The sequence below is a fragment of the Miniopterus schreibersii genome, assembly GCF_964146895.1.
Source record: "Miniopterus schreibersii genome assembly, chromosome: 10".
In the NCBI taxonomy this organism is placed as follows: domain Eukaryota; kingdom Metazoa; phylum Chordata; class Mammalia; order Chiroptera; family Miniopteridae; genus Miniopterus; species Miniopterus schreibersii.
In genome coordinates, this window is record NC_138110.1 from 43,854,828 (window position 1) to 43,870,629 (window position 15,802).

Sequence of the window (15,802 nt, forward strand, 5' to 3'; positions counted from 1 at the left end):
TTTGGAACTGATTGAGGACAGATTTTTTTTTGGAATGTCTGTTTGTTGTTGAAAGTGAAATTTATTTTTGCAAAAATTATCTGAAATTACAGGCATTCAAAGACCATGGTGTCAAAAAGTCCTAAGCTCCTTGAGGATTCTTGCTAGTGATCTAATTTCCAGTATCCTAATGTGTACATATGATGTGTTGTACTTTGGGGGAACTAATTCTAATAACCTAGAAGTTTGCTTTGCTTTATCCCTGACTCACTCATGTTCCACCGGTGGGAATCAGGCTAAGGGGGGAGTAAAAGGCTGAGTGAGGCTGGTACCTAGGGGCAGCCGAGGCCTTCATATCATCTGGGCATTTCCGGATGCTGCCTGATTCTTGAGGGTGGCAGAGCTAAAGATTTCAACTCATAAAGATTTCAACTCATGTTTCCAGACCCTCTGGAGAGCTTGGGGAGAGGGAAGGGAACTGGTTGGCGTGGCAGCTGGGTATGGGAAAGCTGAGCCAGGGCAATCAAGGCCCCCCAGGGTCTGCCCTGCATGCTCCTGGGCCCCCTGTCACAGCCACACTAAGAGGAGTAGGCCCACTGGGGTCAGGTTTGATGCAAACTTACAGGGTTTGTATGTGGGAGATTCCTGGAAGAATGTTCAAGAAATGGATTGCTGTTCCTGTTATTTTCTTGACACCTACTTAATAGCTACCATCAGGTGTCAGGCACCTTACATGCATGTTATGTCGGTTACATTTACATACATGCACACATCTGCAAAATACAATTAAAAAAACCCCTTCGGGTAGGAATTATTTTCTTTTACAGAGAAGTTACACTTGTTTAGGAAGGTACAAAGCCGAGATTTGGATTTGAGTTTGATTGATTTGTTCATTCATGAAACAAATAACTTACCGTGTGTCAATTAAGTGCCAGATGCTTGAGTGGTCTTTGTCCTCACAGACCCTCTAGACTAGTGGGGAATCACAGCAAGTAATAGCAGTGAGGAGGGGCAATATGATGGGGAGCAGCAGGGCCACTGGGGGGGAACCTAACAGTCAAGGTGTCAGGACTACTGAAGGGGGCGGGGGAAGTGGGACAGATCGTGCCAGTCAGAGGGACCAGCATCTACAAAGGTGAGAGGGGCCCAAGAAGAAGCTGAGTGTGGAGAAAAGAAAGAAGTTCAAGAGAGTAGAGGCAGGGAGGTGGGAGGTGAGAATGCCTTCAGGGCTCTGGGCCAGCAGCAGCAGCTCTCTGTCTCCATGTTCAGTGATGTGTTGGTAGAAGACTTTATAGCCTAGAAATGGACACGGTTTTGGTTTCCTGGCTTGAGCAGCTACTGTGATGATGGTATTGTCCACTCGGGAGAAATACTCGGGCGGGTGGGGCCATCTGAGTTGAGGTATTGGGTGACAAAGTGAGGAAGTTCAGCGGGCGGCTGGATGCCTGGATCAAGCTCTTTCTGTCTGATCACACTGTCTTCTTGCAACACACAGTTCGACCCTAATTTGGCTCAGTATTATCTGTTCTGCATTAGATCCTTCTGTTGAAATGACATGTATTAAATATACGAACCTAATGAGCAATTTTGAATTCTGTTTTTTTAAATTAAACTTCTCAAATTATTAACAGCTAACTTTACTTCCCTAAGGAAACACACCCCAAGTGCTCAAAAATGGTGACTCTTCTGGCCAAAGCATATAGCGCAACCTTTATTCGTCCAAGGCTGTGATAAAACAGCCTCCAGGTGTGGCACAGGGACAGGTTATAACAACAGATTCATTGAGGCAGAGAGGTGAAGGTTTTCTTTTATCCATTTATTATCATTTAAAATATATTAAAATTTGAACACAGAGAAGCAAAAATTTTAATTGTACATGGCAGTCTATAGAACAAAAACAAAACAAAGCTCCACAGAAACAAAAATTTACATCAACCAATAATATATTAAAATTCCATTTGAGTAAGGATCTAAAGAAATGTAATATTTGCAACACCTCTTAGAGAAAATTTTTTTCAGTGACCTACAATTTGAGAAACTCTTCAAGCAGAATCAGTTTTCTTAAACCATCAGATTCTTACTGAAGCCAATGGGTCTTTCTATCCATTTATTTCCCCTCTCCACCAAAAAGGACCCTGGAGCTCCACTTCGACGGGGGCATTTGTAGCACTTACTAGAGGTGTGTGTCAGTAAGAGGTGCTTGTCTTTAAAACTATGGGGCTGGCTCCATGTGGGTAACCAGTCTCAGATATAGCCCCTTACACAAGACAAATAAGGTCTGATAACAAATCAGAACTGTTCAAACAAATAACGTAGCAAACTTCCTCCATTAGAGATCTTCCCTTTTAGTGACGTGTCCTCATAAAGACATACACAAGGCCCAGATGTACCACAGCCCCTTATCACACAGACAGACTGCAGGGCCTTCTCCTGAGGCCCCTCAGAGTGGCAGCCAGGAGGACTTTGGTGCCGGTGGGCATCTGGCCCACTAGCCAGTAGAGGTGTCAGGACGAGGTCTCCTGCGGTCCGGCACGCACCTGTGGGGCACTGCTGGTGCAGGGTCCGCAGGAGGGTCTTGCCAGCTTCTGCTAAATGCCCAGGCTGCTCTCCTGCTACTCCCAGGAGCACAACCAAGAAACGGTTAATGGAACAAAAAGAATTAATGAGTCATGAAAACATGTGCTTATTATTATTTTTCAAAGATTCACACTTTCCTGAGTAAAGTACACAAAAATCTCATGAAATCTGTTTAAAGCACCCGGCCTCTGTCTCTTAGACTCACTGCACCCAGATGGCAAATCCGAGCCAAGCTCAGATGTTCTGGTGAAAACATTAACAATGCATTTATGAATTCTATTTTCCTAATATTTTACCACTTGAGAGTTGTATACTTTCAAAATGGGAAATGGCTTCTTTTATGGAGAGGGAGAATAAAAGTGTATGTGTGGGCTTCTTTGGTCTGTTTGTGGCAACACATCAGAGCTGAAGGAAAGGCATTCACAGACCATACACGTGCCCGGGCCTCTGCCTCACTGGCACTGATCGGTTATCAACACCCTCTAAACATATAAGCCACAGCCATTTAAAAGGTCCAGATTAAATATGGATATGACCATGGGGACATTAAAATCAAATCAATGTGGGCCAACTTTATTGCTGGAAGAACCAGGTCGCAGTGTGGAAGCAGCTCAGGTGGTGCGTTTAGCCCCTGATGTCCGGGCCTGAGAGAGTATCTTCAATGAGGTCCTGGGAATTCCTGAACATGAGGATAGAATTATAGATCTTCAGTGCTGGGCCCAGTTTGATGTTCATCACCTTTACGATGTCCGTCTGTGTCAGAAGCAGGAAGGCTTTGCCATCAATCTGCTGCATGTAAATACATAAACAGAAATCAAAGTGGAAGCCATTAAAGCCTGTCTACCCTCGGTCACTCTTGGGCGCTGAGCTGCACCATGCTGAGCCTGAGCTCCGCCTCCCTGCAGAGCTCGGTGAGGGACGGAGCTCTCACACACCCGAGTCCCCACCACTGCTCAGCTCATTTCCCCTGGGACCCAGGAGCGAAGTTCAATGTAAAAGGTGTTCACTTTGCTAAATATGAATTCAATAGGCGCTAACTGATGCAAAGGTTAAATTTCTTTTGTTATGTTTTAAATATCTTGGCCTGAATTTGTATCAGAGCCTTAAAAATAACCCACTTTCATCCACCAAGTAAATCTCCAGGAATTTTCCCTGAGAGAACCATGTACAATGCTTGCACTCTAGTGTCATTTATAATAGTGACTTATGGAAAACAACCCAGCATCTCAAAAACAGCAGAAGTAAATAAAGTAAGTCTCACCTGGGACTCGGTAATAGGCAGTTATCAAAATTCATGTCTCAATGAAACACATAATGATTTGGGAAATTTTCATGAATTGTTAATCACAAGACATGATATGATGATACAGAAAGGTGTTTTAATTTGTAGGATTAAATGTGCATGATCGCATGTATCACATCTATAGTTAAACTACTCAAATCTTTGTACCAAATGTTGAGCGAGGTTATCTTTGGCTGGTGGAATAGTGGTTTGGTTTTTATTTTCTCCTTTTAACTTTCCTGTATTTTAATTTTGTCAATGATAAATGTTATAATAAGTGGAAATACATATAAAATAAATGTTTTATTTATTAGCCTTTAGCATACTGTGGTCTGAGATGTCATAGCTTTCCTGAGATTCTTGTGACGGCAAGTGGACACTGTGCAGGCTGTTTTTCCACAGCTTCTACAGAGGGAGAGTGTGCTGCATTCCAGAGTCTCCATGAATAGGTATCTTGGAGAGTTCTAGAGCAACGTGCAGGCTCTGGAATCAGATGGATGTGGGCTGGACCATGACTGCACTTTCCTTCCAAGACCTTAGGTCCTTCATTGGTGAGCTGCCCTTAGAGCTGTGAGGACCCAAGGATGGTTGCACAGAGCCTAACACACAGCAAGTCCCTCCATAAACAATAGCTATTGTTATTACCTGCATTACTGACCTGTAGCTGGTCTAGTCTCTCTTGGGGCCCCTGGAGCTATGGAAACTAATTCTGGGACAAATGCTAAGCAGCTCCGTATATTCATACAGAGAGGAAGCAGGAAGAGAAACCCCATAGAAGGATTTTGTGGCTGCTCTGTATTACCCCTGGAGCAGCCGAACAGCAGGATACACAGGATGGTCCCTCTTGTACTCTGGCGCAGGCAGGCCCCTCTCCTCCTGGGGCAGTCACCTGGTGGGATTCCTCTCTGCCCCAGGGTAGCCTACAGTCACCGGGCAGAGGCTTCAGGACACCTGTGAGTATTAATTACTTGCGTGTTCAAATAGTCTATTTATTCCGCAGGCTGTGTGAGCCGAGCACCACAGCAAATATACGGAGCCGGAGACAGGCTACCCTGCTGCGCCCTCTGCTGCTGGGCTCTTTCCTGCCCGGACCCCTTTCTATTGCCTCCCAAACTGCTCTTATATCTACTTACGTAAATGCAAACAAAGCCCCTCTGGGTCTAGAAGTACAGAACTAGATGTATAATTTTACATTTCTTACCTCCTTCTTGAAGCACTTTGCATGCTCTTCACAGCCCAGCAGAGACTGCACAAACTCAGCCACCTGCAGCGCAAGATAAAAGCCTGACTTAAGACATGCACCTGAAATAATTTCTTGGGTTGTAGAAATTCAACATTGGACTAAAATATACTTCAAATCCCTCAAACACTTGAGGGATAGTTACTTAAATAATAACTATCAAGTCACATTAGCATTAGCTGGCTCAGAAATTAGATGGGCCCCTAGTATCTTTTCTGGCCTCCTATTTCCAGGCTGACCTACATGATGACAGTGACAGTCTCCACCTGTGAGGAGCTCTGGCATTCTAGAACTGTATCCCATCTGATCCCCCAGTCCACCCCGTGGGGTAAGAGAGGGCAGGGGGCAGGGGCCTGCGCACGGCACTTATCACGATGACTGTCAGAGATGAGGAAGTGTCCACTGGCCTTTCAGCAGACCAAAGGCCCAGGTCCCGTCTCATTATTTTGAGTGTCCAGTTCCTCCCCGCGTGCCTGGCCAACAACAGGGACTTAGGGAAGTGGATTCCCATGTAAATAACTGTGAAACTGAATCTCAAAGAGTCTCAATAACTTCCTCAAGGTCAGGCATGGCTATTAAGTGCCAAAGATGGTTTTGGAACTCAAGTTTTCTGACTCTACCCCAGAGTTCTGGAAAATCAGTTTCTTCGGCTCAATTTCCTAGACTTACCTTTTTCCTCCCTCTCTATCCACACATGCCCTGAATTCCTTTTAATGAGAGATCAGGCAAAGGCCTGGCTATACGCTCAGGAAGCCACTGAGTGCTCCCAAGTGATACTTTTGAGGAGCTGGCTGAACAAACGTGAATGACAACTGGGTCTGGCCACCTCCTGGCAAGGCCTGGCACCGCTGTGGCAGGGGGGTGAAAGGCAGCTAAAAGCAATGGCAAATGACTCCAGGGAGGAGCTCCTTCTAGGAGGAGCTATCTTGGCTTTTGTTTTTTCTTTCTTTTTGGCTCTCTGCCTCTGGTGTGGACTGAATTGTGTGCACTTGCGCTTCTCTCCTGTGTCCCATGGGGAAGGCTTATGAGAAGGCCAGGGAGCACAGTGCCTGTATCGACGTGTCCTGAAATCAAGAGCTCTGGGAGCACCTGCTCCCTGCAGATGCTCCAGAAGATGTGAGCAGATGTCAGCCCCTTCCTGCACTTTGCAGAAGAGAACAGCACAGGGTTGGCTTACTTCCAGCTTACAGAGCTGCCCGGGCCAACACCCACGGGCAAACCTGGGGCCCGACACCTGTGTGCACCCTCACTGCTATGCTCAGTCTGTCTAATATGAAGGGCTCAGAACATCTTTTTAGAGGCAATCAGCCTGTTGACATCTGCTTTACTCACCTCTGATGCCACAAGTACATCTTATCATGAGTCATTTACAATCTTCCTAAAGTGTGGGATGATGAGAATTAAAAAAAAATCCTTATAAACCAGTCATTACGCTGCCACACAACGGCATCTTCAAGACTTAGGGGCATCTGGGAGTTGTCAGCAGGCCTCAATCTGGCCTCCTCTGCTCTTACAATCTCAGCTATTGCACCCAAGAGCCCCAAGTTCTGGCAGTCCACGCACTCAGAAGCCCAGTCTGTTTGCTGAGTTAATATGGTTTTCTGTTTCCTAGGCAGACTGGAAGCATGGAGAGTGTGTTTGGTATTTTCAGGGAGCTGAGAGAAGCCTTGGAAAGTGATGGTCAAGTTGCAGACACATGGTCACTGGGGCAGGGCTTAGTGTTTCTGGGGCTTAGGACACTGAGAGGTGTCCCTCATTCCCTAGGCTGCTCTTCTGGCCAAGTATGTCCCACCCACGGCTTCCTGTGAGCTTCTGCTGGGTGCTGGGAAAGCTGGGCCTATGATTGGGTCAAGCCTGAATTTTCAATGAGTTTAAGGTTTGATTAATGGTGTGAGAACAGCAGGAAAATGGCTAGTCGTGTACATGGTCCAATATGCTAAAATCCAGAAGAGGTGTGAAGGCTATGGGCTTCTGGAAGGGACAGATGGTATCTCAGTGGGAACCCAGCAAACACAGCATAGGGAGGTGGTAGCAGAGACGGGCACTGCTCGTTGAGCAGTATTTCCACAGGGGGCAACTTGAGTGGCGGGGCAGAGAAGACCTTCTTGGCACTAAGCATCACAGGACCAGGGTCACAAGCAGGACACACAGCCTGTGAGTCATCAGAAATAGAATCCAGTTTGGCTACAGCTGCAGAGCAGAAGGGGAGATGCGGGAGAGGCAGGAGAGGAGGGCTGTGGTTGCCACCCTAAGCACACGAAGGCCACAGGCAAAGAGAAGTGTGTGGAGAGATGGCCTCTTTAAATACAGGCTCCAGGAACTTCTGCTCTCAGCACAAGGGCTGCATGTTGTTTTGATGGTTTGCATAGGTCAGTATGTCCTTTTTTGAGCAAACAAATGAAAAATGGATCACATTCCCTCTTCTTAGTATTGTTAGCCAAGAAATCATTGTTCATGGCAAGGAAGGTTGGATTTTTAAATGGGAATAAATACTGTGTTAAACCAAAGAGTAAACAGGCCAGTGCTGCTGAGCAAGGTAGCCCCGAGCCTGGTGTCAGCGCAGCTTCTCACTGTCCCGCCTCCTGCGTCATTTAGTCTGTCTTCCTCAGACTGCGGGGGCAGTGACATCTAGTTTGCTTTACTATGTCTGAAATTCTGTCTCTTTCTGTAGAGATTCTGATTCTATTAAATCTGTTTTTCTTTTTCCAAAGTGAAGGTCAAGTTCCATGGAACTTCCGAGGCAGACTCTTCTGGCCGGCATGTTAAATGTCCAAAGGCCTTGGTCGTTATTCAGCACCATCACTCAGTGCTGTACTCAGTGCTTAGTCCCCTAAGAAGAAATTCTATTGTAAGCTTTAACAGAGAGCCCATTTGGCTGCCAATGTCTAAATGTAAAGTGATGAGCTTTAACACCGCAGTGTAGCATCAGAGTTTCCCTCTCATTCTCTCCTTAAAACTTTCATCTTCGAGTTTGTGGTACTTGCGGGGAACAGTTCAGGTAGATGGGAGCGACCTCCACGAAAGGGGAAACTGCCCCCCGTTCGCGCCCACCCACGATGGCTTGTGGACCTGTCTGCTCTCCCAGGTAGGGGCTGCTCTGCTGGAGCCCGGGGCCGGCGGCCTTGGCCTTGGCTTCGGGAAGCACACCTGGTGGAGGCTGAGTTCCCAAGAGTCCGGCGTCCCTCAGCTAAAGCCCAGCTGTTTGGGAAGGACACTGGGAAGCTCCTCGGAGTGACACGGCAGTTTGGAGCAGACTAAGAGGGATGCGGCTGTGCAGGCTCCTCGAGGAGCCCATCGCTTCGCCCAGCTTCCTTCCCCGGCGGCCTACTTTTCCTGGCGTCCTTCTGGAGCTCAGCAGGCCTTGTTTTCTTCAGTGGGGATGCGGCTCCCCTAAATCTTTCCGAATGGTGGTGTTTTCTGTTTTGCTGAGCCCATAGCTGTGTCCTGACTGTACTGGCTCAAAGTCCACTGGGGACCATGTTTCCAGCCTGGATCTCATTTTTTAGCAGTGGAGCTTGAAGAGCTCAATGGTATAAGCGTACTATGCTTAGTTAGCAATACCCTGAATTTTTCAAAACTCCCTCCTGTGTGAAGATTGCTTTTAAGGTGACTGCCATCTTTTAAAGTTAATGGACATTAAGGGAGCACTTACTTGAGGCTGGTGAGATTTATATGTGCTGCTTTGAAAAGCAGTTTTGAAAACAAGAAATACAAGCACCCATATGTGAACCAAACACACCCGAGTCATACTTGTGCTGTCACGTGCATGTGACATGCTGCGCCCGGCCCTCGTGCGCCCACGGACACCCGCGGGAGGGTGCTGCGGGACGCTTACCTCCCCATTCTCTCCCTCCCCCTCACATTCGTCAGACACCTGCTCTGGGCGAGGCACTTCGCTATAAAGATGCTTTAGTCCATACTCTTAGACACCTGTACTCTTCTATAGAACATTTCCATCACCCAGAGTAAGAAATACACTTCACGCTGACTATGACTTGTGTGCACACAGCCACCCATTCCTGATAAAGGTTTCGCAAAACAACCGCCTTTCCTACAATTATGTGCTTTCATCTTGCCCTGTCTTTCATTTAGGGCCACTAAACTGACTTCAAAGCCCACCTGTGCTCTGGCAAACACGCTCGAGAAGGAAGAGCGCAGTGACAGAGGAGTTAAAAGCAGCTCCCATGCTCTGGAAAATGTTCTGAGGCCCTGCTGGGCTGGCTCCTCTTCACAGGTGACGCAGAGCAGAACAGGGGCTTCCTCCCGACCAGGAAGGCAGACAAAAGGGAATGTTCTGGCCCTGCTTCACCTTCTGGCATAGACAGTCCCACTGAACGGCCTTAACACAGAGACGCACAAGTCCATTTTCAACACGCTCTGTCCCTGTCTGCTGTGCTTCCTCTCCAAAGGGAACAGAGCACAGAAAACACCCCTCCTCCCAATGCTCCTGCCGGCCCTGAACTGCCTTTTCAAATCCTCACTACCCTGCATGCTTTTTTTTTTCAATCTTCACCCAAGGATATGTTTTTATTGATTTGAGAGAGAGAGAAGAAGGGAGGGGGGGGGAAAGAGAGAGAGAGAGAGAGAGAGAGAAGCCCCCTGATCGGGGGATGGAACCCACAACCTAGGTATGTATGTGCCCTGACCGGGAATTGAACCTGCAACCTTTTGGTGTATGGGAGGACACTCCAACCAACCGAGCTACCTGGCCAGGGCCCCTGCATGCCATTTTTAGTGTGGTGTATGTAACAGTTGTAAACTCGGTTGTTGGGATTCTCTGGAATGACCCCTAAGTGCATTCCCTTCTGAGGACTGCTTTATTGTCAAAGATACAAACAGAACCATAACAAAGTCCACACTTTCAACCCATGAAATATTCTTGAGGACCTAGTTTGGTGCCAGGAAATGTGCTATAGAGTGAGGATAGTGAAATAAATTTAGGATGTGGTCCTTGCCCTCAAGAGCATCTCATTAGGTAGATGAGAACATTACCCAGGCAGTGTTCTCTGGAATGCATCCTTGAGGGGGCCCATGTAAGGAAGCATCAGGAGCAGGAGCCTCTCCAATGGTTGTTTTATTTTTAATCTAGAAAATCTCTAAGGGATCTTCCAGAGATACTGGCTGAGGTTCCATGTGTGTCCACTACAGAGACGCAGGAGCGGTGATCTCACTTCCCTCATAATCCCTGTGGCATCCTCGGTCTTCCGCCCACTGAGTCTCTTCCTTTTGAGGCCTTTAACCTAAGGAGACCTGCCCTTGGACCATCAACTTCCTTCGAATCACCCTCTCATCTCTCACTTTTGTTGAGTGCCAGACTTGAAACTTGTCAGATCAGAGGCCTTGCAAATGTCTTATCCACTACTCAATGTTCTTAAAACAGTGGTTCCTATTCTTTTTGGATGATGAGCCCCTTTGAAAAGTTAATAAAACGTTTGTTACTCTTGCCCCCCTCTTAAGGAAAAAATACACGTTGCACACAATTTTTCCAAATCTCCTGAAGCCCAATTCCACAGTCCCAGCCTTTGAACACTCCCAGGAGTCTCCCCTGACACTCTTCTTTCACAGCTCCTCCACTTCTCTCGTGTGCCCCTTTCCAGGTGCCCCTGCACTTTCTAACTTGGTCCCACTGACCCCTCTCCTATAGCTCTCTCTGGAGGATCACCTCCTTAGTGAGCACTCACTGTTGTCTCATGCTTCTGCCCATTGGAATGATTGTTCCATACCCACTCGTGTCATCTGCAGGGGTCTCTAACGCAAAATGTCCTGTATTAAATTCATCATCTTATCCGCTGCCCCCAAACTGGATCCTTTCTCCAGTTTCATCTCCCTCTACAAACAATTTCCCATTATTTCAGGGGAACCCCAGGGCCCTGCACTCTCCCCATTATTATCCTGATTCAATTGTAAACTGTGTAGTGCTGGACTCGGCATGGAATCGGAACCACATTTGGCTCATCTCTTCAACTCAGTATCCATTTCCCTGTGTTGTTGATTTTGACTTTAAAATGTCTACTGGGCTGGATCCAGGTGGCTGCTCTCCTCAGGACATCTTCCTAAGCAGGACAAGTGATGGTGCGAGGGGCCAGGGGCAGAGCCACTCCCAGTCTTTAAAACAGGTAAACCTTCAGATGAACAGCTTGAAAGGAAAGAACGAGTAACTTGCCATTGTGTTCTTAGTTGAACTCCCCATTACGCTCAGTGTTGTTTCAAGGGCAAGACTGTACATGACTTGATTATAGACACAGTAGGTTTTCATTCAGTTGGCTTGGTCATAAAGCTGATGCATGCTTTATAAAATGGTAAAAATTCATAAACAGAGGGTAGAAGGCCAGGCTTTGCATAGTCTTGAAGCAGCAGGATCACAGTTAGTCATGTCCCTAAACGCCCAGCCAGCTCCTGGGGAATTCAGCCTACTCTCTGTTACCAGGACCATCGGGGCTGTGTGGAAGGAGTGGAAGGAGAGGGGCCGGGCAGGGTGTGCTGGGGAAAAGATGTCTGCCCCTCTGCTCCATGTGGAGGAGTGTTGGGCAGGGGAACTCACCAGGCAGATTTTTTTTTTTTTTTAATCCTCACCAGAGGATATTTTTTCCAATGCTTTTCAGAGAGAGAGTGGAAGAGAGGGAAGGAGGAAGGGAGGGAGGGAGGGAGGGAGGGAGGGAGGGAGGGAGGGAGGGAGGGAGGGAGATCAATTGGTTGCCTCCCACACATGCCTGGACCAGGGCTGGGGATTGAGCCTGCAACTGAGATACGTGCCCTTGGCCGGAATCAAACCTAGGACCCTTCAGTCTGGAGGCCAATGCTCTAACCACTGAACCAAACCAGCCAAGTCCCACAAGGCAGATTTTGTGAGGTGCCTGGGAGAAAGAGGAGGGAGCAGGGCCCACTCCAAACCTTTACCTCTGGGTGGCCTTCGCCACCTGCTGCTTGTCCAAGGCTGGAAAGGAAGGCTTAAACCAAGGTTAGGTTGACTGCAAATAGTGCTCAAAGAATATGTTGTGACGAATTTAACACCAGCTCTGGATCCTGTTCTTAGAGTAACCCGGGGTTTTCCTTCATTTAAAAAAATTAATTAAGGCCTGACTAGTGAAAATAATACCTTCAAAAAGAATGTCAGTGCAAGACATCTCCCCTCAGAACATAACTCTTTCTAAATGTAAAGCATTCCTGCAGCATTGCAGTGAGCAATGGGACTTCCCTGGTCCTTATTAAAAACCAATACTCTAAGGCACGTTTATGTTAAAATCAGGCCCATTTTTCTCTCTGGCACAGCATCTTGTACAATGCTGTGATCTAATTTACTTTAAAACCTGTGACTTCAGATGGACAAATGGGCAGCACGGAGCTGCTCTGTAGTGAGAACACAGGGTCCTCAGGGCACACAACACCCTGGGGGTGGGCGCTCTCCCAGAGAAGATGTTGTTTGGGATGGGAGCTGTCAGCACACAAGGCTGAGATGCTTATACATTTGGGCTTCCTCAGATCCATCTGCAGTGTGGGGCTGGAGGCTTGGCCCCTCTGCCTGAATGAGCCCAGGGCCCATGGTGCTGGGATACAGTTGGGGAGAGGAGAGCAACACTCACTGGACTTTCCAAATTTCCTCCAAATCATGACTGTCTTCTCCTCAAATGTGGATCTTAAATTTGATACAGTGAATTCAGTGCCTAAGAGAAATTCTCAGCTGCTGGGCAGTCCACTTACCTCGTCCACAGTCCATCGGGCCACTTCGCCTGCCCGGATGTTGGCCACGCCTGGAAGCAGCTTGCAGTGCTGCTCCCTGCCGAGGGGCAGGTCCCGGAAAGGGTGGGCGGACATGGATGTCATGAAGACAGACTGGTGCAGTGCCTGCTGCGTCTGCTCCGCTGAGTATTCTGAGAGAGGCAGGGGTTGGGAAGCAGAGGGTGCGAATTAGTCAGCAGCATCTAGGTCAGCCTCTCGTTATAGAGGTCCAGAGTCAGGCTAAGTAAAGTGCAGACACAGTGGGAAGCCTGGTCGTCTGGCCACACTGCATCACTGCCAGGAGTCCCGAGCACAGCCAATGCCACAGCTATATAAGGCCTTGGAGACTGTGGCTAAACAAGTTCACATAATCTCTATGACACACTGTTGGATGCCAGCGAAGAGCTAGCTTGTCACTGCCACTGGCTTCTCTCTCCCTAATTCAGGAGTCAGGAAGCACAGCACCTGGCTGCTGGGACTATCAAGTGGATGGGCACACAGAGGTGGGCACCCACACAAAGAACGACTCCTTCCTGGAAGCCGCTTTACCTGTTTCCAAAGAAGGAACGAGCCCAGGTCCACATCTGGCTTCATAGGTCCCCTGGGGGACACTGAACAGAAAATTCAGCACAGAGTCCCCTGAGAACCTGGGTGGCAGTTGCTGCTGTAGCTTCCAGCCAGGATGACCTCACGGGACTTGCAGAGAGCAGCCGCAGCTGGGATGGGACTGCCCTCGCGCACACACCCTAAAGGGTGCTCCCTTTTTGAAGCAAAAGCTGTGAATGTGCCCTGGTTGGGTCTATGGCATGGGGAGCAAGGGCTGCTGCTTGCCCAAGACTGGCAGTTATCACCAAGGAGTAGGACTTCCTTATGCCCCACACTTCTCCCCAGCCTTTCTGAACTTGTTTTCCACTTTCAAGAGTGACTTGACTCTTTATATCCAACGTGTAGTTGGAGCTCAGGTTCCCTTGTTATTTTGCTTTGAATGTACACATAAGAAGCAAAAACATTATAGCAATTTCAGAGAAAAACTCATGCCTTTATAACATCTTTTAAGATACTTTCAATACACATTAGTTAAATAAAGTTAATATTTTAAGACGTTGAAGAGAAAGACCACAAAAGGAAATGCGTTAAGCCCTTTAACAGCCTGCCTTTCCTAATGCAAATGGAAGGCTAAGTAAGCAGTAGCCACATAATTTAAAGTCTATTATGATGATTTGTGTTTTACTGACGGAGTCTGAAAAGCTATTATGCAAATATCTCCACTCAAATTAATGACCAATTTTTAGTAGGTGAGGCTGACTTGCACTTTGCATGGTACCTGATAGTCACCAGAGAGTTTCTAAGCTGTGAAGGAGCCTGTCCATCACCCCCTGGCTGCTCGGTACAGATGTCCCACATATTTACCAAAGCTTGTTGTCTACACAGATAAAGAGACAGTGAAATTGCAGCCTCCTCCCAAATTCTTATGCTCCAGTTGCAAGCAGCAGCAAATTTGTCTCTAAATGCTGATTGTCCAACACTGACCTTTTTAGTATGTAAATAGGTTATCTCCCTCCCCATAGTGTAGTTCAGCCAACCGCAGGTTCTGAAGGGAAGCTTCACATCTTCAAAACGCCAGTACGTTTACAAATGTGAATGTTCCTTAATAAAGTTGTCAGGTTGGACATGGGGCACGTACAAAACAAGCCCTGAAAACCCAGGCTGGGAGCGTCACAGAGCAAGTCTGCAGCCCCAGCTATGCAGAGTTACTGAGGGCTTTCCTGGGAAGCCAAGAGTTAAAGCTCTGTACTCTTAGGGATTAAGACCTGAGCCAAAGCCAGGCTTTATTCTGGAAAAGAATCACTGCATCAATCAATCGGTTGTTTTTGCCGAAATAACATGGACTTAAAAGAGAAACAAATCACATATGTATCTCTAACTCGTGACCTTTGTAAGTCAGTTGTGTATAGTTTCCAAAATGTATAGGACTCTGAAAAGACACAAGTAATGGATCTTGTGTTGTGGAGGTACAGAGATGTTGAGTGCTGATCATCAGATTCCTATAATTCACAAATAAATGCTGAAGGTATGTGACATAACCACTGTGCTCCCAAACAATAAAATTTTCCACATAGTAATTTTGGAAGCAAATTGCCTTGGCTGCTGAGACATCCACTTGGAAAGAAACTGAGCTCTGGAAGATCAGGGACTTCAGTCAGTGCAAGCAGCAAGTCGACCTTCAGGTTACAACTAACATCGGGAGCTCTAGCTCTGTGCTGCACACCTGAACTCAGGCTGGCTCTATGCTTTCTATGGCTTTTGAATTCTGTTAACTGTGTCCTTATTAAATCAAACTATCAAACTATCTTTTTATTTTATTTTTTTATTTTTTAAATATATCTTTATTGATTTCAGAGAGAAGAAAGGAGAGAGAGAGATAGAAACATCAATGATGAGAGAGTCATTGATCGAGCCTGCAACTCAGGAATGTGCCCTGACTGGGAACCGAACCCCGATTGCCTGGATCCTAGGTGGATGCTCAACCACTGAGCCACGCCCAGCCGGGCATCAAACTATCTTTTTAAATGGAGGCGAGTTCTAGAGTTTTGAAAGGATGAAGAGAACTGAGTGGGGAGCAGGTCCTTTACGCCATGGTCAGCTGGGAAAGGTCTGCTACCACCTGCTAGGCTGCGGACCCCCTGCCGGGTGCCAAGTTCCCTGTGTCTGTTTACCGGGAACCTCAGGTTCTGGGGAATGCTTGCCAGTACTGGTTATATGCTCAACATGAAAATAGTTTTTTTTTATTATCAATTTTACTGTATCAACTTTATATTATCAGACGGAAAGCGTGCAAGTTGAGTTTTCTTTCTCATTTCTAGGAAAGACTTGAGTTAGGTTAGAGAGAGTCCCCGAGTAGGGGGCCTGGACACCAGTCTGCCGTGTCTAAGACATGACTGGGCTGGCAATACTTACCGGCAGGACTGGCAGGAGGGGAAGGAGGGTGCGCAGAAGGGCGTACTTAG

At 47.2% G+C, this 15,802-nt stretch overlaps 1 protein-coding gene across 4 annotated transcripts in view; it reads right to left on the minus strand.

Annotated features, from left to right (window-relative positions):
* Positions 1-1,775: 1,775 nt before the first annotated feature.
* The window catches only part of L3MBTL4 (L3MBTL histone methyl-lysine binding protein 4), a 286,253-nt gene continuing 272,226 nt past the window's right edge, over positions 1,776-15,802 (minus strand). For all 4 annotated transcript variants that reach the window (XM_081149411.1, XM_081149413.1, XM_081149410.1 and 1 more), the window contains 3 exons: positions 12,777-12,946; positions 5,040-5,102; positions 1,776-3,345 (listed from right to left, as the gene is read on the minus strand). In XM_081149411.1, coding sequence (XP_081005537.1) covers positions 3,181-3,345; positions 5,040-5,102; positions 12,777-12,946 — 398 coding nt within the window. In that variant the 3' untranslated portion in view covers positions 1,776-3,180. The remainder of the gene's footprint in view (positions 3,346-5,039; positions 5,103-12,776; positions 12,947-15,802) is intronic.